The 27572-nt window shown below is 40.4% G+C and overlaps 1 protein-coding gene across 1 annotated transcript in view; it reads right to left on the bottom strand.

The window, feature by feature from the left end:
* Positions 1-27572, bottom strand: part of LOC136454765 (uncharacterized) — a 118249-nt gene that overhangs the window by 7812 nt on the left and 82865 nt on the right. Inside the window, exon 4 of the mRNA XM_066455061.1 lies at positions 19451-19580. Within this exon, the coding sequence (XP_066311158.1) occupies positions 19451-19580 (130 nt within the window). The remainder of the gene's footprint in view (positions 1-19450; positions 19581-27572) is intronic.

Here is a 27572-nt window from a genome sequence, read left to right as displayed (position 1 = left end):
AGCAAGTGCAAGCAATCAAGTTCCAACACTCCAACCAACCAATATTGTAAGGGGTCATCCATTGAACACTATTATTGGTGATATTTCAAGAGGTGTGCAAACTAGATCAAGATTGGCTTTATTTTGTGAGAATTTCTCATTTGTGTTATCCATTGAACCAAAGAAGATAGATGAATCATTGAAGGATGTTGATTGGGTGAATGCTATGCATGAAGAATTGAATAACTTCACAAGAAATCAAGTATAGGAATTAGTAGAGAGACCAAAGGGACATAATGTGATTGGAACCAAATGGGTTTTTAGAAACAAGCAAGATCAAGATAGGATAGTAGTAAGGAACAAAGCAAGATTAGTAGCACAAGGTAATACACAAATTAAAGGTCTTGACTTTGGAGAAAGATATGCCCCAGTTGTTAGATTGGAAGCAATTAGAATCTTATTAGCCTATGCTTGTGCCCACAACATCAAACTCTATCAAATGGATGTCAAGAGTGCATTTCTCAATGGTTACATCAATGAAGAAGTATATGTTGAGCAACTTCCCGGTTTTGAAGATGACAAGAAGCCCGACCATGTGTACAAGTCGAAGAAGGCATTGCATGTCTTGAAGCAAGGGCACCTAGAGCATGGTATGAGAGATTGAGGGACTTCCTACTCTCTAAAGGGTTCATGATGGGCAAGGTTGACACCACTCTTTTTCACCAAGAAGATTGGCAAAGATTTATTTATGTTGCAAATCTATGTTGATGACATCATATTTGGATCAACCAATCAACACTTTTATGAAGAGTTTGAAAAGATGATAGCTAAGGAGTTTGAAATGTCCATGATTGGAGATTTAAGTTACTTCCTTGGTCTTCAAATCAAGCAATTGAAGAATGGTACATTTATGAGTCAAGGCAAGTACATTAAAGACATGCTTAAGAAGTTTGGCATGAGTGATAGCAAAGCCATTAGCACACCAATGGGGACAAATGACAACTTGGATAGTGATGCAAGTGGCAATATGGTGGGTGAAAAATTGTATCGGTCTATGATTGGAAGCCTACTCTATGTGACCGCATTAAGGCCGGATGTCATGTTTAGTGTATGCATGTGTGCAAGATTTCAAGCCTCACCAAGAGAAAGTCATTTGAAGGCTACAAAGAGAATATTGAGGTACTTGAAGCATACATAAAATATTGATTTGTGGTATCCCAAAGGAGCAAAGTTTGAGCTAGTTGGTTACTCCGACTCGAATTATGCGGGATGCAAGGTTGAAAGGAAGAGCACCTCTGGCTTATGTCAATTGTTGGGAAGATCACTTGTTTCATGGTCATCAAAGAACAAAAATAGTGTTGCATTATCAACCACTGAAGCCGAATACATATCCACCGATAGTTGTTGTGCACAAATACTTTGGATGAAGGCCACCTTGAATGACTTTGGAATCAAGTTCAAGAAAGTGCCATTGCTATGTGACAATGAGAGTGCAATCAAGTTAATCAATAACCTGGTTCAACATGCAAGAACAAAGCACATTGATGTCTGCCATCATTTCATAAGAGACCACCAACAAAAAGGGGACATTTGCTTTGAGAGTGTGGGCACCGAAGATCAACTTGCCGATATATTCACCAAGCCATTAGATGAGAAAAGGTTTTGCAAGCTAAGGAATGAGTTAAACATATTGGATATCTCAAATATGTGTTGATGCACCCCCCACTTATATGACATGCCTCTCCTTTGAGCAATCTAAGATAAAAGTTGATTGGCATGGCATACATCCTTACTAAGGACATGTTTAGTGCATCTAGTCATCTTTCACTTTTAATAGGCTCATTCATGAAAATCAAATAAATTTGATGCTTTTATGGTACCACTATTGCTTCTATGCTTGACTTGAACAAGTGGTAGCATATGACATGTTTGTGGTCTTATAAACCTAGTGTTTGATCTAGAAAATGAGCTATAAGTGTTTAACTCAACATGGTATAAGATAACCCTTATTTGCAGGTGTGTAGAAACTTATCCTTGGATCAAACCAAGTTAAATATCTTTGGTGAGTGATCTAGATTGGACCAAATTTGGGAAAATAATCCTCACCCCATTGATTGACATTGATAATCTCAACCTATTTAAAATTAAACCATTGTGGTCATTAATGACAAAGGGGGAGAAATAGTGTACAAAGATAGTGAAAAGATAACAAAGGGGGAGAAATTGAGAAATTGACATAGGGGAGAGATATGACAAAGAAAGGGATCAATTAAAATTTTGAGGACATAAGTAGGGGGAGCAAGCTCATAAAGTTATTGGATGCATTTGAATGTGCATTTCATATATTTGCTTGCATGGCACAAGTTTTAAATTTCAATATCCATGCTTGTGTGGTGTATGCTAGTTGTAGGTTTGAATGATGAAATGAAAAACTAGCATGCATAGATTAAGTAGCTAGACTCATGCTCATATTATGAAAAGTAGACCCTTACCTCTAATGTTGATCTCATGGGGTATTCTAGTTTTTTTTTGTGGATGCCTAGTTACTCATGGTGCTAAGAATGGTATATTGGTGCACTCCGATTGGTATCACGCTTCAAATGTCCATCTCTTATACCTTAGCATCATTTGGTAGACATTGACTCCTACAATTTCTATCTAAACCTATGTGTAAGATACTATCCAAACTCTTAGCACATATGTAGGGGGAGCAATTGCTACCATTTAGGGTTCATGAAACTTGTCCATATCCTTTTACACATGGTAAATATGCTTGGGCAAGCAACATGGATTCAATTAAATTTCAATTCATATCTTTGTGTAAGGGTTGTCATCAATTACCAAAAAGGGGGAGATTGAAAGCTCTAGTTTGGTTTTGGTGAATTTATGAAACCCTAAGTGCTAACTGTTAGGAGTATGCCCTAGAGATAATCATAGAGATGATTATATTGCCTTGTATCCATGATATATTATGAGTTCATTGAATTTCCATTAAAGACAACCTATATCGGTTAGCAATTATGTGAATTATTTGTAAAACTCTTTTACTTGAATGGTTATTATAATGTTGTCCCTGGTCAGAGTTCATGTGAGGACACACATGAATAATGGATTAGCACATTATTAGTTGATGACTATGTTTCACAAGTCATAGACATGGAGATGTCAAACTAATAATGTGGGCATATGTATGACATGGGGCTAGACTGACCCAACGTGAGATGTCGTTATTATCTCTATTCACATCATATACGTTATGTCCTTAGACCTAAGATTGTTGTATGTATTCAAGATGTGAAATGACCTACTCAGGGACTATCAAACGCTACTCCGTAACAGGGTAGTTATAAAGGTGGTTTTCAGATTTGTCGAGAAACATGCTATGAGACATAGACAATCAAAATGAAATTTGCCCCTCTCTATATATGAGAGAGATATCACTGATCACTCTAATGATTAGATCAAGAAATGCATGGTCGTGCTTGGGTTAAGTGTTAACCTTTGAGTTGGACCAAATATCGTGAGGCAAGGGAATAACAAGTATGTGGTTTTGTGGTGGTTCTTCTAATATGATCTTTGCATACGCATAGGAGTTGACATGCCTTGCTAGAGGCCGCTATCAATTAATGGCCGAGTAGGAGTACTCGGGCAATGTCTATGTGTGCGTGAACCCATAGGGTCGCACGCTTAAGGGGCTGGAAGCCTAGTTCGGATTGGATCTGAATTAGACAAGGCTTAGGGTTACTAATGGGCCTCCAACTCGGGAACTAATGGGCAAATCAATCCACGCCTTTTTGTAGCCGCCGCCGCCCATCCTACGACCGCACCTGCTGCTCCTCGTGGACCTAGCAATCCAGAGGCGCAACGCTTCCTCCCTGTATGTGTGGATACCTCGGAGGTGCTGCATCTGGAGCACAAGGACACACCCACAAAGGGGACAGATGGACGGATGACCTCACAACTGCATGGCACTGCTACGACATGTTTGACTACATCGAGTCGCTTCCGCTGCACCTGCGTGTCTAGTGGTAATCCTGTGATCTATAACTAGCAGTAGATCTTGGTTTATGAGGTCGAATTTTTTATTTTCCAGCTAGCGTAGCGTCCTCATAACCCTTCAGTGGTATCAGAGCCATTACTGCATTGTTATAGGTTTGGATGAGTGCATATGGAGATATGCGCGGTTGTAGATGAGTCTCTGATCGTGGTTCGTGATTTTACTGTGTTGGTCTTGTAACGATCTACTCGTACCGATCGGAATTCCGCCATCTGAGTTAAGTGATACATGTAAATCTAGTCATGGCAAGATGGAGATCAATCAAATTGATTGAATCGAACCTAGGTCAAGTGCCGAGCGCATGTGATGCGCAATGGTGATAGATTGGATCTACTGCCGGGCGCCGGGGTGCAAGAAAAAGTGCTGTTCGGTAAAACAGCCATAACTTTTGCATACGACCTCAGATTGAGACAAATTCTATATGAAAATTGTAGAGAAAAAAATTTTACATCCGATTCTCACCGGTCTTTCTGGTTTCGCTGAAATTAGTTTTGCGAAAAAGGCCAGGAAGATTGTGTTTTTGGCGTTTTAAGATTAGACGTCGGAATCGGTTAACTCTATTTTGTAGGAATTTATGACTGGTATAGCCCTTATGTGTATGTGATGCATGTATGTAATTAATTCATGGTTTGCATGTCGTGAGTATGACGATATGGCTGGAGCCACTAAGATATTGTCAAATTGATGTAATGGCCTATGTGCCAAACTGTGATGATCCTATCCGCGACTATGTAATCTTCTTCACTGCCTTATGTTAGTGATAGCTAGTCTTGGTGGACTCATCACTGAAGGATGGCATACATGGATCATGGAGATGGAGATCATCATGAGGAACAGTTGGATGGAGATGGAGATCCCCAAAGGAACATTGGGCTATACCATGTCATATCTCTGTGTTAATGTCGTTCTTACTATATTCTACTTTCACGTGCGATAATGTTTTTTGTCTACATGCAATGGTGAAGTAGAACGATCCCTCGGCAATGTTTAAGTTAAAATGCTTCCCTAAACCTTGCACTGTCAGGTGTCTTGTACAATCGGTGGTGGGTCTATGAAATTAGGGTGCCACTGGTTTTCCTTGACTAGACAGGTTCGTATCGGATACTTATAGCAGAAGGGTTGGTTACTTGAACAAGGTCATCCTAACGGTTAGGGACCTTGGAGCATGAGTAGTTGGGCACCAAAGCATAGAGATGCTACCCAACAATAAGAGTCATATGTGATATGATTAGCAAAGAGTTGCTTACCAATCTACCATCTCTTCTAGCGGTGATGCTAAAGCTCACTAGTAGACTTGTTAGTTGTGGGTCTTGAATCACTAAGTTTCAATAGAGGGATATTGATTTTAGTGGGAGTAGATTATATTAAAGTTTTAATATTGTTTACTCTATCTTGGATACATTGTCTTAGTATTTTGCATTACTTTTGTTGTAGATAAATGGCACCTAGCAATCAACCATTTACTTTGCGTTCAATTCTTGAGAAAGATAAGTTGAATGGAACAAACTATGCGGATTGGATCCATAACCTGAGAATCGTTCTTAGGGTAGAGAAAAAGGAAGAAATTCTAGACACCCCATTACCAGATGAGCCTACTGATAATGCACCTGCTACAGAGAAAAATGCTTACAAGAAAGCATGTGATGCTGATCTTGAAGTGAGTTGCCTTATGCTTGCTTGTATGGAACCAGATCTGTAGTTGTAGTTTGATAATAACCATGCAGCGCACGATATGATCATGACGCTCAATGATATGTTCCAGACTCAAGCCAGGACTAAAAGGTTCAATGTCTCAAAGGCTTTTGCTGAAACCAAGCTAGCAAAGGGCGCAGCAGTTGGGCCACATGTGATCAAAATGGTTGGTTACACTTAGAGGTTGGAGAAGCTGGGCTTTGCAATTGACCCTGAATTAGCTACTGATTTTATTCTCGCGTCTCTTCCACCCAGCTATGGAAATTTCATCGCAAACTACCATATGCATGGGGTGGAGAAGGGCTTGAATGAGTTATGTGGCATGCTTAAAATAGCAGAGGCTAACATCAAGAAAGGTGCTGGCAGTAGCCATGTGATGGCGGTCCAAAACAAGCCTAAGTTTAAGAAGAAGGGCAATTCTTGGAAGAAGAAAAAGGGCAAGGCTAAAGATGTGATCTCTAAGCCAAACCCACCTGCGCCCAAGGCTGGACCACCTGCTGATGCTGAGTGCTTTAATTGTCATGGGAAAGGTCACTGGAAGAGGAACTGCAAGCTATACCTAGAATCCATTATGGATCGCGGTAGTAAAGGTACTCCCGCAGCTTGTACACTTGTTGTTTATGTTACAGACATTTTCCTTGCTAATTCTTATATTAATTCTTGGGTATTTGATACCAGATTGGTTGCTCATATTTGCAATATGATGCAGGGAATGATAAGAAGTAGAAGCGTGGAAAGGGAGAAGTTGATTTCTGCATGGGCAATAATGCAAGAGTTGCTGCGTTGAACGTCAGGATGATGCAACACCACCTCCTGTCAGGATTTATTATGGAGTTGAATAATTGTTATTTTGTTCCTAGTTTAAGTCGAAACATTGTGTCACCTTCATGTTTGATGAAGGATGGTTATTCATTTGCGAGTAAAGACAATGGTTGTGTGATCTCTAAAAATGACATGTTTATGGCTTCTGCATCCATTGTGAATGGGTTATTTATTTTAAATCTTGAAGATGCTCCTATCTGTAATATAAGTGCTAAAAGGCCTCAGCTTAATGAGTTAAGTCCTACCTATATGTGGCATTGTCGTTTAGGTCATATAAGTGAGAATCGCATGAAGAGGCTCCATTCTGATGGGCTTTTAACTTCGTTTGATTTTGAATCATACGAGACATATGAGGCTTGCCTGCTGGGCAAGATGACCAAGACGCCTTTCATAGGTTTTCCTGAGAGGGCGGTAGACTTGTTGGAACTCATACATACTAATGTATGCGGACCAATGAGTACGACAGCAAGAGGTGGATTCCAATACTTCATAACCTTCACTGATGACTTTAGTAGATATGGCTATGTCTACTTAATGAAACATAAGTCTGAGACATTTGAAAAGTTCAAGGAGTTTTAGAGTGAAGTAGAGAATCAACGTGGAAAGAAAATTAAGGCTTTGCGATCTGATCGTGGAGGCGAATATTTGAGCCACAAGTTTAGCAATCATCTAAAGAGTTGCGGAATTGTTCCACAGCTTATGTCACCTAGAACGCCTTAGAGAAATGGTGTGTCTGAGCGACATAATCGGACATTGTTGGACATGGTTTGGTCTATGATGAGCCAGTCAGACCTACCGTTATCATTTTGGGGATACGCTCTAGAAACAACCGCTTTCACATTGAATAGGGTACCATCTAAGTCAGTAGTTAAGACACCACATGAGATGTGGACTGGTAAGAGTCCTAGTTTGTCTTTTTTGAAAATTTGGGGTTGTGAAGTTTATGTCAAACAACTTATGACAGATAAACTAACACCCAAATTAGACAAATGCTTTTTCATGGGATATCCGAAGGAAACTTTAGGGTATTACTTCTACAACCGATCAGAGGGCAAAGTGTTTGTTGCTTGGAACGGTGTTTTCTTAGAGAAAGAGTTTCTCAAAAGAGAGAAAAGTGGATAGAAGGTGTATCTTGAAGAAGTTCAAGATGAGCCAGTTGGGAAGGACTCTATGAGTGATGCTAATATAGCAGAACAAGTTGAGATACCCATGGCAATAGAAACACCACCACAACCATGAAGGTCAGCAAGAATCCATGAGTTGCGTGGGGATTTGTTATTGTTAGATGATGATGAACCTATGACTTATGCGGAAGCAATGATGGACCTAGATTCCGAGAAATGGCAAAGTGCCACGAGATCCGAGATAGATTCCATGGGAAACAATCAAGTTTGGAAGTTGGTTGACCCGCCTGATGGGGTTAGACCCATAGATTGCAAATGGATCTATAAAAAGAAAAAGGATATGGATGGAAACATTCACATCTATAAAGCTCGACTTGTTGCAAAGGGTTTTTGGCAAGTTCAAGGAATTGGCTACGATGAGACTTTCTTGCCAGTAGCGATGCTTAAATCTATCCGGATCATTCTAGCAATAGCTGCTTATTTTGATTATGAGATATGGCAGATGGATGTTAAAACAACCTTTCTAAATGGAAATTTGGATGAGGATGTGTATATGATACAGCCCGAAGGTTTTGTTGATCCAAACAATGTTGGAAAAATATGCAAGCTTCAGAAATCCATTTATGGGTTAAAGCAAGCATCTTGGAGTTGGAACATTCATTTTGATGAAGTGGTCAAAGGGTTTGGCTTTCATCAGAATGAAGAAGAACCTTGTGTTTACAAGAAGGAAAGTGGGAGCGTTGTTGTATTTCTGATCTTGTATGTGGATGACATATTATTGATTGGGAATAACATTCCTATGTTGCAATCCATAAAGACTTCATTGAATAATAGTTTTTCTATGAAGGATTTAGGAGAAGCAGCATATATTTTGGGCATCAAGATCTATAGAGATAGATCAAAGAGGCTTATAGGATTAAGCCAAGATATGTACATTGACAAGGTGTTGAAACGATTCAACATGGAACAGTCCAAGAAAGGGTTCTTGCCTATGTCACATGGTATGCGCTTTAGCGATAAACAGTGTCCTTCAACAGCTGATGAGCGGAAGTGTATGAGTAAGGTTCCATATGCCTTGGCAGTTGGTTCCATCATGTACACCATGATATGTACTCACCTAGATGTCTCATATGCTCTAAGTGTTGCGAGCAGGTACCAAGCTGATCTAGGAGAGAGTCACTGGACACTTGTTAAAAACATTCTTAAGTACTTGAGAAGGACTAAAGATGTGTTCCTAATCTATGGAGGTGAGGAAGATCTCGTTGTAAATGGTTACACTGATGCTAGCTTCCAAACTGACATGGATGATTCACAGTCTCAATCAGGTTTTGTGTTCACAATAAATGGTGGCATTGTAAGTTGGAAAAGTTCCAAGCAGGAGACGGTGACCGATTCTACAACAGAGGCTGAGTACATTGCAGCTTCTGGAGCTATAGAGGAAGGTGTTTGGATGAGGAGGTTTCTCATTGAACTTGGTGTGTTTCCAAATGCGTCTAGCCCATTGAATCTACATTGTGACAACAATGGGGCAATTGCGCAGGCTAAGAAGCCAAGGAATCACCAAAAGAGCAAACATGTACTGTGGAAATTTCACCTCATTTGAGAGTTTGTTAGACAAGATGAGATCAAGATGTGCAAGATACACACAGATTTGAATGTTGCAGATCCTTTGACAAAGGCTCTTCCACAGCCTAAGCATGAGGCGCACATAAGAGCTATGGGTATTAGATATCTTCGAGATTAACTCTAGTGCAAGTGGGAGATTGTTAGGAGTATGCCCTAGAGATAATCATAGAGATGATTATATTGCCTTGTATCCATGATATATTATGAGTTCATTGAATTTCCATTAAAGACAACCTGTATCGATTAGCAATTATGTGAATTGTTTGTGAAACTCTTTTACTTGAATGGTTATTCTAACGTTGTCCTTGGTTAGAGTTCGTGTGAGGACACACATGAATAATGGATCAGCACATTATTAGTTGATGACTATGTTTCACAAGTCATAGACATGGAGATGTCAAACTAATAATGTGGGCACATGTATGACATGAGGCTAGACTGACCCAACATGAGATGTCGTTATTATCTCTATTCACATCATGTATGTTATGTCCTTAGACCTAAGATTGTTGTATGTATTCAAGATGTAAAATGACCTACTTAGGGACTATCAAACGCTACTCTGTAACAGGGTTGTTATAAAGGTGGTTTTCGGGTTTGTCGAGAAACATGCTATGATACATAGACAATCAAGATGGAATTTGCCCCTCTCTATATATGAGAGAGATATCACTGATCACTCTAATGATTAGATCAAGAAATGCATGGCCGTGCTTGGGTTAAGTGTTAACCTATGAGTTGGACCAAATATCGTGAGGCAAGGGAATAACAAGTATGTGGTTTTGTGGTGGTTCGTCTGATATGATCTTTGCGTACGCATAGGAGTTGACATGCCTTGCTAGAGGCCGCTATCAATTAATGGCCGAGTAGGAGTACTCGGGCCATGTCTATGTGTGTGTGAACCCATAGGGTCACATGCTTAAGGGGTTGGAAGCCTAGTTCGGATTGGATCCGAATTAGACAAGGCTTAGGGTTACTAATGGGCCTCCAACTCGGGAGCTCATTAGGGACGCCTATAAATATGTGGGGTGGGGCAATAGGGCAAATCAATCCATGCCTTTTTGTAGCTGCCGCCGCCCCATCCTATGCCCGCACCTACTGCTCCTCACGGACCTAGCAGTTCAGAGGCACAATGCTTCCTCCCTATACATATGGATACCTTGGAGGTGCTGCATCTGGAGCACAAGGATGAACCGCACGAAGGGGACGGACGAACGGATGACCTCACAATTGCACGGCACTGCTACGATGCGTTCGACTACATTGAGTCGCTTCTGTTGCACCTACGCATCTAGTGGTAATCCTGTGATCTATAACTAGCAGTAGATCCTGGTTTATGAGGTTGAAATTTTTGTTTTCCGGCTAGCATAGCATCCTCATGACCCTTCACTAATTGAGTTCATCTAAGTGATCATGAGATAGGTAGCATTATTCCAAGTGGTGTAGCAATGGTGAAGATCATGATGATGGTGATGATCAATTGCTTGGACTTGGAGAAGAAGAAAGAGAAAAACAAAAAGCTCAAGGCAAAGGTGAAACTTGATAGGAGCTTTTTTGTTTTGGGGATCAAGACACTTAGTGAGTGTGATCGCATTTAGGATCGATAGCCATACTATTAAGAGGGGTGAAACTTGTATCGAAATGGGGTTATCAAAGTGCCACTAGATGCTCTAACTCATTGCATATGTATTTAGGATCTAGTGGAGAGCCAACACCCTTGAAAATGTTTGTGAAGATATGCTAACACATGTGCACAAGGTGATACACTTGGTGTTTGACATATTTGAGCAATGGTGGAGAAGTTAGTGAAGTAAAGGAGGTGTTTGTCATAGTGAAACAGTGATCGGATGATGGTCACGTGGTGACCGGACTCGAGGGAGCACTGTCCGGTCATTTATAAAACTAGTGGTGTGCTCAGGCTACTCTTGGCCTAAGACCAGATGTAGGTGACCAGACTCTAGCTAAACACTATTTGATGTCTGGTCCTGCTAACGTGGCAGCAAGCAGAGAAGAGGAGTGGACGCACCGGCGCGTCCAGTCAAAAAAATCTAGCTCTGGTGCCTTACTAAAAATGACCGGACTCCAGTGATGGAGCATCCGATCACTTTAAGCAGTGTGTCCGATCGCTACTTAACATGTGGCTTGAAGCAGACTAGCCATTAAGATCGAGTGCTCATCATTTGAGGCTGATGACACATGGTGAGCATCGGGCGATCGGACGCTGGGGTCCTGCATCTGGTCAACCTAACCGGCACGTCCGGTCAGCCTATGTTTCACTAGATAGGGGAGCTAATGGCCCTATTCATGGGGGCTCTCTATTTAAGCCCCATGGCTGACTCAAGCTCACTCTCTTGGCCATTTTGCATTGACATAGCAACCTTGTGAGCTTAGCCAAAGCCCTCCTACTCATCTCTATTATTGATTCATCATCTTTGTGAGATTAGGAGTGAATCCAAGTGCATTGCTTGAGTATTTGCATCTAGAGGCACTTGGTATTTGTGTTTCACTATGGGTTTGGCTTGTTACTCTTCTTGGTTGCCACCACCTATATGGCTTGGAGCAGCAAGGATTGTCGAGCGGAGGTTGGTGATTATCTTCGGCTCTGATTGTGGTGATTGTGAGAGGTTCTTGACCTTTCCCTGATGGAGAGCCAAAAGGTACTATAGTAAATTACTCATGGCTTGTGTGATCCTCATCTTGTGTTGGTTGTGTGGTACCCTATTTAGGGTTTGGCATATGATGCCAATTAGCGTGTGAACCTCCAAGTGAGTGAATTGCCACAACAAGGACTAGCTTGCCGGCAAGCAAGTGAACCTCAGTAAAAAATCATTGTGTCATCATTTGATTCCGAGGTGATTGGTCTTCATTGGTATTCATTCTTGTGATTGATTGGTTCATTCCTCAACTCGATGGTATAACCATCTTGCTCTCTCTCTTTACATTACCGCAAACTGGTTGTCAAGCTCTTTAGTGTAGCTAGTCGTGAGAGCTTGTTAGTTTGGTTAGTGTGGCTCTTTAGTTAGTCTTTGAGAGCACACTAACTTAGTATAGTGACATAGCCATTGTGTGGATAGAGACTATAGAAACTAGAATTGTGGTAGGTGGCTTACATTTTTAGTAGGCTAGTGCAACACTTGCTTCACCTCATATTTGTCTAACCGGTTTGCTAAGTGTTGTTGTAGAAATTTTTAATAGGCTATTCACCCCCCTCTAGCCATTAGGACCTCTCAATAACGATGAAGGTGTAGAGGCAAGAGGCCTTGAGGCCCTAAACTAGATGCATGAGGAACTCTATGAGAAAAGGCGTTGAGTCAAAGCCCACCAGAGGTAGGCATGCCTACAAGTCATAAGGTAGAAAGAAGACGAAGCCAGGGAACAACTCAGGAAAATGGATGAGTACCTAGCTTCAATCGAAGCTAATCCAAACAATCTACCCAAACAACATGACTTGCCACCTTCGCTCCACCCAAATCCACCTCTACCCCACCTGAACCCACCCCCACCACCACCACCTTGATTCCACCAGCTCTACCCATAGCACCACAGAAACCAACCCCCGCCAATGCCATATGATCCAAAATCCCCATTGACCTAGATTCTCCAAACTAGAAGCTAGCCGCTCGAGTACAAACCATAGAACCTACCAAGGTACGATGGAAGCATAGACCCTCACCAATTTGTAATGAGCTACGAAGCGACAGTGGCAGCAGCAGGTGGGGATGAGTACACCATGGCGAAATCCTTCATGATTATAGCATGGGACATCACCCAAAGCTGGTACAACAACCTCCTACCAGGCTCCATTGATTCCTGGGGGAGTCTCCATGAAAAACTATGCAACAATTTCAAAGGTATCATCCCCTCGGTGACCAATCCCATATAATTGTTCACCTATACTCAAGCCAAAAGAGAACCCCTCCAAGACTTCTGATGAAGATTTGTCCAACTCAGAGCATGAACACAAAATATAATAGATGATGCAGTGATTCTAGTGGCAGTCAACAGAGTAAAACCTAGGCCATGCTCCTCTATTCTAGCAAGGAAGCCACCAAAACCATCGTAGAGTTACATGAGGTCATGGATAAGTACCTCAGATCAGACACTGTCTTCCATTCGAAGACTAAGGCTTTGAAACCTTAAACATGCCCGCCTTCAAGGACACTATAGCATAACCAGTACCCTCACAATGAACCAGTCAACCTAAACATCGTAGAGACCACACCTCTACAGCGCCATAGATAGCAACCAAATCCACCATCTCAACAGACCCCCACCAATAGCTAGAACGACAATAGAGACAATACCCAAAGTAAACCCAACCTAAGAGATCCATTGAAGCTATACTGCCATTTTTGCGGACTAAGCAAAGGCCACTCAACAAAGCAATGCGCATGTTTCATGAAGGGAAAAGAATATCAAGAAGCACATCAAGCCGTCACTTCAGGCCCACCAAAACCTATTTACTACATAAGGAGACAACCCACCCCTAAGACCACCCCATACCAATACACTCTAGTAAACTACGACATCCCCTCGCAACAACATCCTCAGCATTACCCAACCTTTGCCGACTACAATCCCTCCTATCACCATTACAACACCTACGACAACCCCTAGCCATTGTACGGCTACAACAATCACTCCAACAGCTAATCATACATGATTACTCACCCACCAACCCCACCATAAATACAAAGCTAGCACCCAGCCTTACCGCCACCACCCCCACCACCATCAACCTAGCCACAACAATAGCAAGTAAAACCAGAACCCATGAGCCAACCCCTTCAAACTACAATCAACAACCCAGCCACAACCTTTGCATGGTCCGTAGAGGACCTCCGAGGGGTAGACAGGTCCATCATTGAGCACACACTCGACATCGACAAAATCACCCCCCCGATCAAGCAAAAGCTTCACAAACTATCTGAAGAAAGAAAGCAAATAGCCAAGGTGGAGGTCCAAAGATTGCTCGACGCAGGGGTCATCTGACTAGTTAAATACCCCACTTGGTTATCAAATGTCATGCTAGTCAAATAGAAAAATTGCAAGTGGAGAATGTGCGTCGATTTCATGAGCCTAATCAAAGCTTGCCCTAAGGATGATTTCCCATTACCAAGAATAATCACCCTCATCGATTCAACAGTTGGTTGCAAGCTCTTGTCACTCCTAGACTACTTTTTAGGTTACCATCAAATTTGGATGAACTAGGAAGACGAGGAAAAAAACAAGCTTCATCACTCCTTTCGGAACGTACTACTTCAGAAGAATGGTAGAGGGGTTACGCAATGTAGGGTCAAGTATTCAAAGAGGATAAAGCAATGACAGGAAAAGTATTCAAAGAGGATAAAGCAATCTCAGCTTATGTCGATGATATCATTATGCAAAGCAAGCTCAAACAAGAACATGTCGAGGACCTCCATAGAGCTTTCAACAACCTTCACAACGCAGGGCTCAAATTGAATCTAGAGAAATGCATATTTGGTGTAAGGAAGGGAAAGCTACTCGGTTGCCTCGTCTCAATAAGAGGAATCGAGGCCAATCCAGAGAAAATCGATGCAATTCTTAGCATGGAACCCCGACCTCAAGAAAGCTAGCACAGAGGCTCGTAGGAAGACTAGCAGCATTAAATAGATTCATTTCAAGGTCCATGGAGCGAGGGCTCCCCTTCTTTGAAGTACTAAAAAACATAGATTCGTACAGTTGGGGACGCCAACAACAAAAGGCTTTTGAGGATTTGATGGTCTACCTGCACAACCTAACAACCCTCGCTAGCCCCCAACCCAGTGAACCACTCCTCCTATATGTTGCAGCCTCGTCACATGCCGTTAGTGTAGTACTAGTAAAAGAAAATCAAGAAGAGCATCAGAAGAAGCAGCTACCAGTGTATTACATATCCAAAACCCTTGACGGAGAAAAATGTTCTATATGGAAATGGAGAAGGTAGCATATGTAGTCGTCATGGCCTCTAGAAAACTAAAGCACTATTTCTAGGCTCACAAGATCACTATACGCTCAAGTTTCCCTCTTGACAACATCTTCAAGAACCCAGAAGCCATAGGCCAAATAGGAAAATGGGCCACCAAAATCAACGACTTCGCATTAGAGTTCATCAAGAGATACACAATCAAATCTTAGGCCCTCGTAGACTTCTTTGCAGATTGGACCCCCAACACTCACAATATAGTGGAAGTCACAGAACCAATGTGGACAGTGCACATAGACAGAGTGTAGCAGAACCAACCAATTTATAAGAGCACAAGTACAATGGCAGCTCGCAAGCGGTCGCACTGTCATACTTGAGTCCATATAAATCCGATAGTCCATCGAGTTCCACGATGGGTCTCAATTAATCATCAACATATAACCAAGATCATACATGTCACATGTTACATAAGGTTCACAAATACAGTTCATTCATCAGAGTACGAATTAAGGTTATTACAAACCAAGTTTAGTAGATAGTAGCCGAAGCAAATTAAAGTTTGAAGCTAACATTTGCCATCATAGTTCAAATATAGTGCCAACTAGTGATCACACTCCCACAAAAGCAAGTAAGAAGGATTAACAAGAGATGTCTACCCGGGGCTCACTCCTCGTCCACGGTGGGACAGAAGCAGTTCTTACAATAGCCATGATAAACTGTACCATCTGCAACAATGGGAATAAAACCCTGAGTACAAGAAGATACTCAGCTAGAGTTACCAGTCATAAACAAAAAATAAAGTGACTCCAAGGATTATGCTAGACTTTATAAGTGGAGCTAGCTTGATAATATTTTGCATAAAAAGCGACTAACTCAGTTGTACAATTATAATTTGGTCATCAAGTTAATTATATCTATTCATCTCTAGATTAGCAACTAACCTATGCCAAACATGTGGTATATCATTTAGTAGCATACAATAGTAACCATAGCTACTATAGCAATCCCATGTTCATCCAAACCATCACATTCTATAACACAGTTACTATGATGTTTGAGCTAGCCAAGGTTCTCACTGTCCGAGAGAGACGCCAATTCGAATCGATTTCAACTAGCTGGGAATTTATTCCAAACATAAACCTAGATAGACCAGATCAACGGTCACCTTATGATTCGATGCTAGGTTCCGATCTTCATGACATAGGATTAATCACCAGATAACTAGCTGAAGAACAGCCGGATCAGTACTTCCATAGAAAGGAAGCTTGGTATATCTTCGACCTGTCATGGTTAATATATATACAAAATAGCAAGCTTATATGTGGTATAGGATAATATGTGGAGCTCTCACAACCTCACCTCTCGTACCAACCGAAACTCTTATGAAGTCCCTGCGGGTTATAGAAAAAAACAGCGTGTGGTGGTAATGAAAGTGATGGCTAGGCGAATACAAGACCAGAGAGTACCAATTATGATGGCTTGTATGTGGAGCTTGGTAGGGAGTGATACACAAGGAATGCAATCTAAAATCTAGTTGTTGTAAAGTTAAATAACAATCCAAACTAGAAGTTCTCTGCCTAGTGCTGACCATAAGATATGAATGATGTAAATAGATCAAACACACGCGCAAAGAAATTTTGAATTTGATACAAACAAGGAGTATGATTGGGATGCAAGTGTTGCGATCAGACCCAACCACAATTTGCACCAAACAAAGATAGCAAACGGGTTACTCACTTGATATGAAAAACTTTCAGCACTTGTGCACATAAACCAACTGAACTTCAACTTTTATTTCACAACTTTTCTCAACTCTCTGTTTTTTTGTTGCACTTCTTTTTTTATAGAACTAAATACAGGGATTAGATATAACACTTGCACACTTTATGATAGAAACAAAAGTAACCAGTAACTATAATTTGATAGGATCAAAGTTTACGCGAAGGAGATGATATGGGTTTCAGATTTTTTTGTGTGGGAATGTTCAGATATATGAAAGAGGCACAAAGGACACGCGAAGGAAAATTATGATCAGCAACTAAAACAAGACTCTAATGGACTGAAACTTAACAAAACTCACTAAAATAACAGATTGAAACAAAGGGCTATGACAAATATTTTTGTGGCTTTTTAGTGGATAGGACGAACACAAAATATATGTAGCTAAGGGTAAAGAATCCTACCATCGTAATGAAAGCTCTGATACCAGATCATACAATGCTAGGTCCTGATCTTCACGACGTAGGATCAATCACCAGATAACTAGCTAAAGAACATCCAGATAACTTGCTGCAAGCAGCGATAACTAGTGCAATCTGGCAAATAAAACTCGAAGCCAACCACCGTCTTTAACCGGCAACCTAAATCGAGGATTCGCCCAACCACACTATCAAAGAACCAACCAACACAACCTACAATCAATCAAGGCAAACCTTGAAGGGAGTAGGAGCACCAATTAGAGTGGATGAAGCCGCCGCTTCTATAAATCCCACGAAGGAAATCACAAGAGTAAAGGGGTAGAGATCACTCTCAATATTTGTTAGCACACAGCTGAACAAAGGGGGTTCTGTATTTCGATTATCAAAAGTCTTCTTTTGCTTAGGAGTACATGGATATTTATACTAGGAACAACCCTCCGAGATAGGTATAAATATGAAAAGGAAAAGAAAGGGTAGGCTATGTGAACAAGCTTCCCCGAAAAGAGTTTCTGAGTAGTTTCCACGTGGCTGTTGGTCTTCTGCGCAGTCTTCAGTGTTTTGGCAATAACTCCATCTTGGAAAATCCAAATGACGTGTTGTTGGTTGCATTGGAAAGCTAACTTGGTAAGGTTTCACACCATGTATAGCATGCACCACGAAACATTGTAGAATGGTATAGTTTAATATGAGAAGTTGTACCAATATCATGTCCTAAGAAGACTGTTAACCCTCTAAGTAGTCTGCACTAAAGCTGGTCGGATCTACACTAAAACTGGTCGGATATGGTCAGCCTTGAAGCATTAGAAACTAGATTTCACAAGCTTTCCAAAAAGTCCTCATGAACCTCCATAGCCTTCGGGAATAAAAAGTTATGATATTTTCTTCTTGACAGTACTGTCAGTTTCAAGCGGTCTGACCAGTATGCACTAAGCTGGTTAGATTTCATTAGTTACTACTCAGAACTACTCGACATTAGCATCATTGGAAAGTAGACTCAATAAGCTTTCCAAAATGTGCTCATTCACCTTCATAGCCTCTAGGAATCAAAAGTTATGAATATTTCTTTCTAACTGTTCTGTAGGACTGGTCTGGTTCAAGTGTGGTTCTTCTATGTATTCATCACCTTGTGTGTTCTTGCCATTCTGCTTGGTGAACCCGAGCAACAATAACGTGCATGACTTAGGCAGTATATAATTCTCATTAATATTAAATTGAACTTCATAAAGTAGCGCGTTCACCTCTTGTTGTAGCTTCTTTGCTCGACTACGTGTAATCGGTCCCTTAAAGACGTGATATGGTGTAGCTGTAGGTGGTGTTCGGGTTGGACTTGGTGCAACTTGAATTGGTGATGGCGTGGTCATATCATCCTCCTCCCCTTAAAAAGGAGTCGTCCTCGACTCTACTCCGTCTAAGCCCAATAACTATGCTAGGCCAACAGGGCTAAATGCTTTGTCTCTGTTACCATCTACTTCTTCCATCACAGCAAGGTGTTTGAATCTATAATCATATAAACCAAGTAGTAGTCTTGTAGGTGGAAACCAAAAGGATTTAGAATCAAGTTTAGCTTTCACCTTGAATGGATGCTTAGGATTAAGAGTGAATGTTGATGTCCTTGGCATGGTTATATCATCCTTCCTGACTTCAAGAAAAGTCATCCTCGACTTTTGTTCACCTGAAATCAGCTTAAACAAACTAAAGGGTGGATGTATGTGCCAATTGCTAAGATCACTTATTGAAGATTGTTTATTGCATTCTTCATTATTCATATGCACATTATTTCTTTTCTGGTGAGAGAAATAGTTTTTCAATGTTTGTGAACCTAATATTAGCTTTGAAAATGGTAGCACAAAAATTTCTTGCAAACCACTTATTTTATTCATGTTATCATGTTTCATCATAGGGAGATCAATCATATCAAATGATGGGAGTGAAACATTCATGGCATTATAAAGATTCATATGTAGATTATTACCTTTTAGGTTTGATGAGGGTGTATGTAAAATAAAATGTATTTCTGAATTTTTACCTCCATCATTGCCATGATTCAAACTTGGGGCAACAATGAATTGGTTATCAACATTGAGTACCTTTTCACTTCTCTCATCAAGTATGGTGGAGTTATGAGCATCAATCTCTTCCTCATTTTCCTTGTACACCTGCATATTTTGAGAAACAATACTAAGAGTAGACATTAGTGGGTTAATGTTTAAATTATTCTCACATGTTTTGCAATAAAGCTCTCTCTTTTTGTGTGGTGTATCCCTCACACTCCTTTTGTTGATGCTCTCAACCTCACATTTAGTGGAATCACGCAACTCACTTTTATTTTCACTCTCACTTAATTCGGCTATGTGGCTCTCATTCTCACATGGGTATTGATGCACAATCACTTCGTCGGCTTGTGGAGCACCATATGAATAGGCGCCATCATTCATGGTCTCTTCCAGTGGCATTGTGATAGCAATAGTCAAAGCACAACAACCATCTTTTGACTTCTCAAAAGACATTGAATTGCATTGGTTGAAGTGGATTCATCTTTATCAATCTTGCCTTCAATCTGAGTTTTAAGTGGCATGTTGGAGCACAAAGTTTTAGCACCACTGTCTAATAATTCATCACATATTGCAGCTGATGGTACCATACATCTTTGCATTATGTTCATGCTTGGAACAACATTAGTTTGCAACCGCAGTTTTGTTGGAGCATGATGAACTTCATCTTAGACAAATTTGTCACTCGCACTAGGTGACACAATAGTAGCATCTTTCTTCTCACATTCATCTTGCAAACTAAAGATATGGGTAGCCATCATGTTCAGATTAGAAGGTCCTTCAAAATTTGAAGTGTTCTCAATCTCTTCATCACATTTTTGCTCTGAATTTTCATCGTGTTGCACAGAAAAATTCTGGATGGTGTCAGAACATGTAACTTCACCACATTTAGCACTAGAACAAGACTCAACATATCTAAGATCTCCAACACTTGTGTTCATGCATTGTGATGGCACTTCTTGCTAAATAATTTTCAGATTTGCATGCTGTGAAACTACAATAATTTCCTTCAATTGAACTCTCAAAGGATCAACCTTGGATAGAGAAGTACGTTCTCTAGTATCACAACTCAATTGATTATCTTCCACAACTTGCATAATGGTTTCTTCTAGCTCACCTTCTTTGGTATGTGCAGAAGAATTTTCTTCTTGATCTTGCTCAGAACTGAGAGAACCAGTGATGAGAATATTTGTAACTTCTTCCTTCACAATTTTAGATTGTAACTGACACTTTGGGATAGCAACTCTCTTAGGAGTTGGTGTAACATTATGATCTAGAGTAACGTTACACACCTCATCATTTCTCTTATCAACTTGAGGCATAATGTTGTCTTCTTGCTACTCAATAGAGTTCTTCTTGGAGTTGCATTGTTGATGTTCACTTCTTTTAGCACTAGAATCAACTGAAGAAACTTTTGGGACAACATGTCCTCTCTTCTTGCATGCTGATGCTTGCTTCTCTCTAGCAACAGAGGATATAGTGGGCTGAAGCTTAGATCACATGTCTTGGCACAAATTAATGGACCTTGTGATCTTGTCTTGCTGCAACTTCATAATTTCCTTCTCTTCTCTAATTGCACAACTCAAAAGATCTTGCATGCCTCTAAAATATTTCCCCTCAACAGCAATAGCAATATTAGGATTAAGGCCTCTCTTGAAGTAGCTCATTGTATCGATACCATCAATAATATTGGCTCGATGCATGGAAGAATATAGCTTGTCATAATATACTTGGACAGATTTAGTTCCTTGCTTCACATTCTCCAAACGATGAAGCAAAATCAACCCATATTTCCTTGAAACAAATTCCTTTCTCATGGCCTTCTTCAAATCTTCCCAATTCTTGATGAGACGCTTATGTGGATATTGTTTCCACCAATCAAGAGCATAATCTTCAAATTCAAGTATGGCTCATGATATCTTCTTGGTTTCAGAAAATTCTTGGACTTCAAGTTCAATCTCCATTTGCTCTTACCAATCAAGAAATTCCTCCGGATCAGTACTTCCATAGAAAGGAAGCTTGGTATATCTTTGACCTATCATGGTTAATATATATACAAAATAGCAAGCTTATATGTGGTATAGGATAATATGTGGAGCTCTCACAACCTCACCTCTCGTACCAACTGAAACTCTTCTAAAGTCCCTATGGGTTACAGAAAAAAACAGCGTGTGGTGGTAATGAAAGTGATGGCTAGGCGAATACAAGACCAGAGAGTACCGATTATGATGGCTTGTATGTGGAGCTTGGTAGGGAGTGATACATAAGGAATGCAATCTGAAATCTAGTTGTTGTAAAGTTAAATAACAATCCAAACTAGAAGTTCTCTGCCTAGTGCTGACCACAGGATATGAATGATGTAAATAGATCAAACACACGCGCAAAGAAATTTCGGATTTGATGCAAACAAGGAGTATGATTGGGATGCAAGTGTTGCGATCAGACCCAACCACAATTTGCACCAAACAAAGATAGCAAACTAGTTACTCACTTGATATGAAAAACTTTCAGCACTTGTGCACATAAACCAACTGATCTTCAACTTTTCTTTCACAACTTTTCTCAACTCTTTGTTTTTTTGTTGCACTTTTTTTATAGAACTAAATACAGGGATCAGATATAACACTTGCACACTTTATGATAGAAACAAAAGTAACCAGTAACTATAATTTGATAGGATCAAAGTTTACGCGAAGGAGATGATATGGGTTTCAGATTTTTTTGTGGGAATTTTCATATATGAAAGAGACAAAAAGGACACGCGAAGGAAAATTATGATCAGCAACTAAAACAAGACTCTAATGGACTAAAACTTAACAAAACTCACTAAAATAACAGATTGAAACAAAGGGCTATGAAAAATATTTTTGTGGCTTTTTAGTGGATAGGACGAACACAAAATATATGTAGCTAAGGGTAAAGAATCCTACCGTGGTAATGAAAGCTCTGATACCAGATGATACAATGCTAGGTCCCGATCTTCATGACATAGGATCAATCACCAGATAACTAGCTGAAGAACAAACAGATAACTTGCTGCATGCAGCAATAACTAGTGCAACCTGGCAAATAAAACTCGAAGCCAACCACCGTCTTTAACCGGTAACCTGAATCGAGGATTCACCCATCCACACTCTTAAAGAACTAACCAACACAACCTAGAATCAATCAAGGCAAACCTTGAAGGGAGTAGGAGCACCAATTGGAGTGGCTGAAGCCACCGCTTCTGTAAATCCCATGAAGGAAATCACAAGAGTAAAGGGGTAGAGATCACTCTCAATATTTGTTAGCACACAGCTGAACAAAGGGGGTTCTGTATTTTGATTATCAAAAGTCTTCTTTTGCTTAGGAGTACATGGATATTTATACTAGGAACAACCCTCCTAGATAGGTATAAACATGAAAAGGAAAAGAAAGGGTAGGCTATGTGAACAAGCTTCCACGAAAAGAGTTTCTAAGTAGTTTCCGCGTGGCTGTTGGTCTTCTGCGTAGTCTTCAGTGTTTTGACAATAACTCCATCTTGGAAAATCCAAATGATGTGTTGTTGGTTGCATTAGAAAGCTAACTTGGTAAGGTTTCACACCATGTATAGCATGCACCACGAAACATTGTAGAATGGTATAGTTTAATATGAGAAGTTGTACCAATATCATGTCCTGAGAAGACTGTTAACCCTCTAAGCAGTCTGCACTAAAGCTGGTCGGATCTACACTAAAACTAGTTGGATCTGGTCAGCCTTGAAGAATTAGAAACTAGATTTCACAAGCTTTCCAAAAAGTCCTCATGGACCTCCATAGCCTTCGGGAATAAAAAGTTATGATATTTTCTTCTTGATAGTACTGTAAGTTTCAAGCGGTCTGACCAGTATGCACTAAGCTGGTCGGATTTCATTAGTTACTACTCGGAACTGCTTGGCATTAGCATCATTGGAAAGTAAACTCAATAAGCTTTCCAAAATGTGCTCATTCACCTTCATAGCCTCTAGGAATCAAAAGTTATGAATATTTCTTTCTAACTGTTCTGCAGGACTAGTCTGGTTCGAGTGTGGTTCTTCTATGTATTCATCACCTTGTGTGTTCTTGCCATTCTGCTTGGTGAACCTAAGCAACAATAACATGCATGACTTAGGCAGTATATAATTCTCATTAATATTAAATTGAACTTCATAAAGTAGCGTGTTCACCTCTTGTTGTAGCTTCTTTGCTCGACTACGTGTAATCGGTCCCTTAAAGATGTGATATGGTGTAGCTGTAGGTGGTGTTCGGGTTGGACTTGGTGCAACTTGAATTGATGATGGCATGGTCATATCATCCTCCTCCCCTTGAAAAGGAGTCATCCTCGACTCTAATCCTTATAAGCCTAATAACTGTGCTAGGCCAACAGGGCTAAATGCTTTGTCTCTGTTACCATCTACTTCTTCCATCACAACAAGGTGTTTGAATCTATAATCATATAAACCAAGTAGTAGTCTTGTAGGTGGAAACCAAAAGGATTTAGAATCAAGTTTAGCTTTCACCTTGAATGGATGCTTAGGATTAAGAATGAATGTTGATGTCCTTGGCATGGTCATATCACCTTAGGTCACCTTTGGTACAACTCAGGTACACATTTTGTGGGTTTGACCAGTGCCGCACAATCAGGGACAACTAGCTGCCAGGATGATCTGGACTACACTGCCCTTGGGCTTATGCCTAGCTCCCCACACATCCTTACTACCATCTAGAGTGCGCACTTTTATAGAATAGGGCCTGTCCTGAGTTGAGCTACTCGGCTTCACGGTTGGAATGAGTTATCTAGCCAGCTAAGTGAGAGGCATGCGTTCAATCTTATCACAAGTGCCAACAACAGTACGATCCTTAATCAGCATAGACGAAATCACATGAGTCAACCTACATATAGACTCCGCCCGATCTCCATTTACATTACCCCATGGTTCTTGTCCATGATAGCAAGTGCTTTGGTATCCACCTATATCTCGTAGGTGATAGGAAATCACCTGACTTCTACCGATCTAAGCATGGCTAAGCATATGTTTAATCCTGGACCTACATAGGGTTAAAGGTATATGTAACTAGACAAGGTAGTTCTTTACATTAAGTGTTTCCAATCAACTCTTATAACCTAATGCATCAAACATAAAGGACTCAAGTAATATTTTGTAAAACATGGGAGACTTAGAATGCTCTAGGGCTTGCCTTTAAGGAAAGAGATTGGTCGATGATATGGGCACTCAGGGAGATCTTCAAGAGTTTGCTCCTCTTCTCCTGGAGCTAGGTCCTGAGGCGTCTCCTACTGATCCTCCTCGTCTTCTTCGTTGAACTCCAACAAAGTTATTTCTTTGGACGATCCTATATGCATAAGCATGAAATAAGCTATCATGAATGCATATATGATGACATGTATAATATGATATGATGTGATGAATGCATCCTCACATGTGTTTTCAACAACTTTGCATTAAAGTAATAACAAGTTGCATCTTATTTTACTAAGTAGGTGCTTATCTCTTCTCTAATAACTAAACAAACACTTATGTAAATCATTTTCTAGACTATAAGATAACAACCACTTGTTTTGACCATAACTAGAGTTATATATATCAAAATAATATTGTTGTGGACATTTTGGAAAGCTTATGAAATTTCCTACTACCTTATTTTAATAATCTTAATGTGATTCAGTAGTTATCTAGGTCAAATAATTCAATCATTCAAATCTATCTAGAGAGCAAGCATTTCGGATAGTAGAATTCTAACAGCCATAATTCTTAAACCATAAGGCCTATGACTATGAAACTTTAACACAAGGTAGATAAGTAAGTTGTCTACAACTTTGTTATTAACACGTTTTATAGAAAAGACCATTATCATCACAAAATTATCATCACAACTGGAACTATATATGCAGCCATCTAGTTGAATTATAAAGCAACAATTAACTAGTTGCATATAACCAATTACTTTTAATCCTAACTAATACATCAACATATCATATGCATCACAAGAACCATAGGAAACATCATAGTTAACTATAACTAAATTATTTATATCCATTTATTAATTTTCTTAGATAATAAGGTGATTTAAAGGATAAATATTCCTAGTGCTAAATAAATTCTGAGAAAATTATAGAAGCCTACAAATGACATTTAAAGTCTACTGTGCAAATGTCATGCCATTTGCATAAGTATAACTACCTCAACAAAAATGACAAGTTACATAGGATTATTTTAGTAAAAATAGTTTATCATAGTGAAAAGTGTCAAATAATAGTTTTAATATTTTTCTTACATTCCTCCAAGCATAAGAATACTGTATAAAAATTTGCATGATCATATGATTTGTATTTTTGTCCCAATTAATTTAACTAGAGACTAGCAATTAATTAGAATTAAATATGAAGACCATATTCAAAGTATGCTTACTATAGGTTTAGTATTTTTCCTAGCTAGAGCATGTCAACATAAGACCAGCAAAATTAGAATCATTATTTTATCACCTTTCTAGCTCAAGTTATGCATTTAACAATATAGAAACCATTTAAAAAGCATTTATCTAGCTACATTTTATTCTCCTAGAAAAATACTAGAAACAGTGCATCTCATATTTTTTTCAAATACTACACTTTAAGTTGAAACTAATAAAATTTGGTTCACCAAAATTGGACACAGCTAGCCTGAGATATGAATTTTTAAAACATGCATTCAAATCTATGAAATAAATCCAGAAAATCAAATATCATACAGACTGCCAGCCAGGGCCCATGGTCAATGAGGACCCACCCGTCAGTGAGACCAAAATAGGGGATGGCGCGGACCAGCGAGAACTCGCCAACGATGAGGTCTCCGGCGATAGAGTCTTCACCACTACCTCATCTCATCCATGTGCATCGACTGGTAGGCTTAGTTAGCCCAATGGCTCACCGGAGCAAGCTCGACGGTGGCCACGGTGGACGGCGAAGGCCGGCGGGGTATGCCAGCCATCTTCAGCTATGGCACACTTAGGTGAGGACGTCTACTACATCCTAGTGACCTAGCGAAGCTACATGGTGCAAGTGAGAGTTCGAGGTGGCGTAGGTGAGCTTGGTCGCGTGCATGGCCGTACGGTGGCGAACGGAGCACGGTGGTGCTCATGCTGTTCTGGTTAGATGGCAACGAAAGGTGGGTCTCTATCATGCCACTAGCGAGGTCTAGGGTTACTTGACCTAAGGCATGAGAGAAAGGAGGGAGACGACAAACCAACTCGGCGGCGGTGAGCTCGAGTGCCATGGCGGCCATGGCGGACGCGGGCGGAGCGACGACTCGTTCTGGTGCCATCAAGTGGTGGCCTCATTCCTAACTCTGGCCTAAGCTTCTAGACGCTAGAGTGGTGCTAGAACAAAGAAAATGAAGGCATACGGTGTGGTGGAATGGTCGGGCCACGAGCACGGTGGCGCTCCGATGATGACAACGACTGCGGCGATGCGAAAAGCCACACTACCTAGGGTTGATAGGTGGTGCTGGTGGCTCAAGGAGGTGGAGGTGATGGCATAGCAGTTATGGTCAAGATGAATCAACCAGCAAGGCTACATCAGCGGCGAGCAGTTGTGGCAGAGCTACGATAGTGCTGTGGAGAGGTAGAGTGAGCAAAAGGGAGTGAGAACAGGCAAGTGGTTGGAGTGGCGGGCGTGCGGTGCTTAAGTGCACGCTTGGGCCTAACCAGCCGGACCAATGCTAGTGTGCTGCTACCATGTGGTGGCCATGGCCTGTGGCCAAATGGCCATGACGCCACGCGCGGACGTAGGTTCAGACGCCGCCATTATCGACTAACAGTGCAACATAATGATGTTATAATTCCTAATATGTTCGTGCACTGCAAAAACTTCCTTAATGAAAGTTGTAGAGCTACATGAGATCTCCAACTTTGCTTTAAGAACCATCATCTAATTCTCATTGGTTAAAAAACTACACAACTCTAAAGTGAGGTACTTTGAAACTGAAAATTGTTTCCACACTAAGAAAATTTTGCAAGTCTCAAAACAACATTTTGTTGATACTTGTGAGCTATTTTTGAACATGCTATGCACTGAATTAAACCTTGACCCAAAAATAAAAGTTGT

The sequence above is a fragment of the Miscanthus floridulus genome, chromosome 5, assembly GCF_019320115.1.
Source record: "Miscanthus floridulus cultivar M001 chromosome 5, ASM1932011v1, whole genome shotgun sequence".
NCBI classification, from domain to species: domain Eukaryota; kingdom Viridiplantae; phylum Streptophyta; class Magnoliopsida; order Poales; family Poaceae; genus Miscanthus; species Miscanthus floridulus.
The sequence above is the reverse complement of the archived record's forward strand: the minus strand, read 5'-3'. Positions and strand labels throughout refer to the sequence as shown.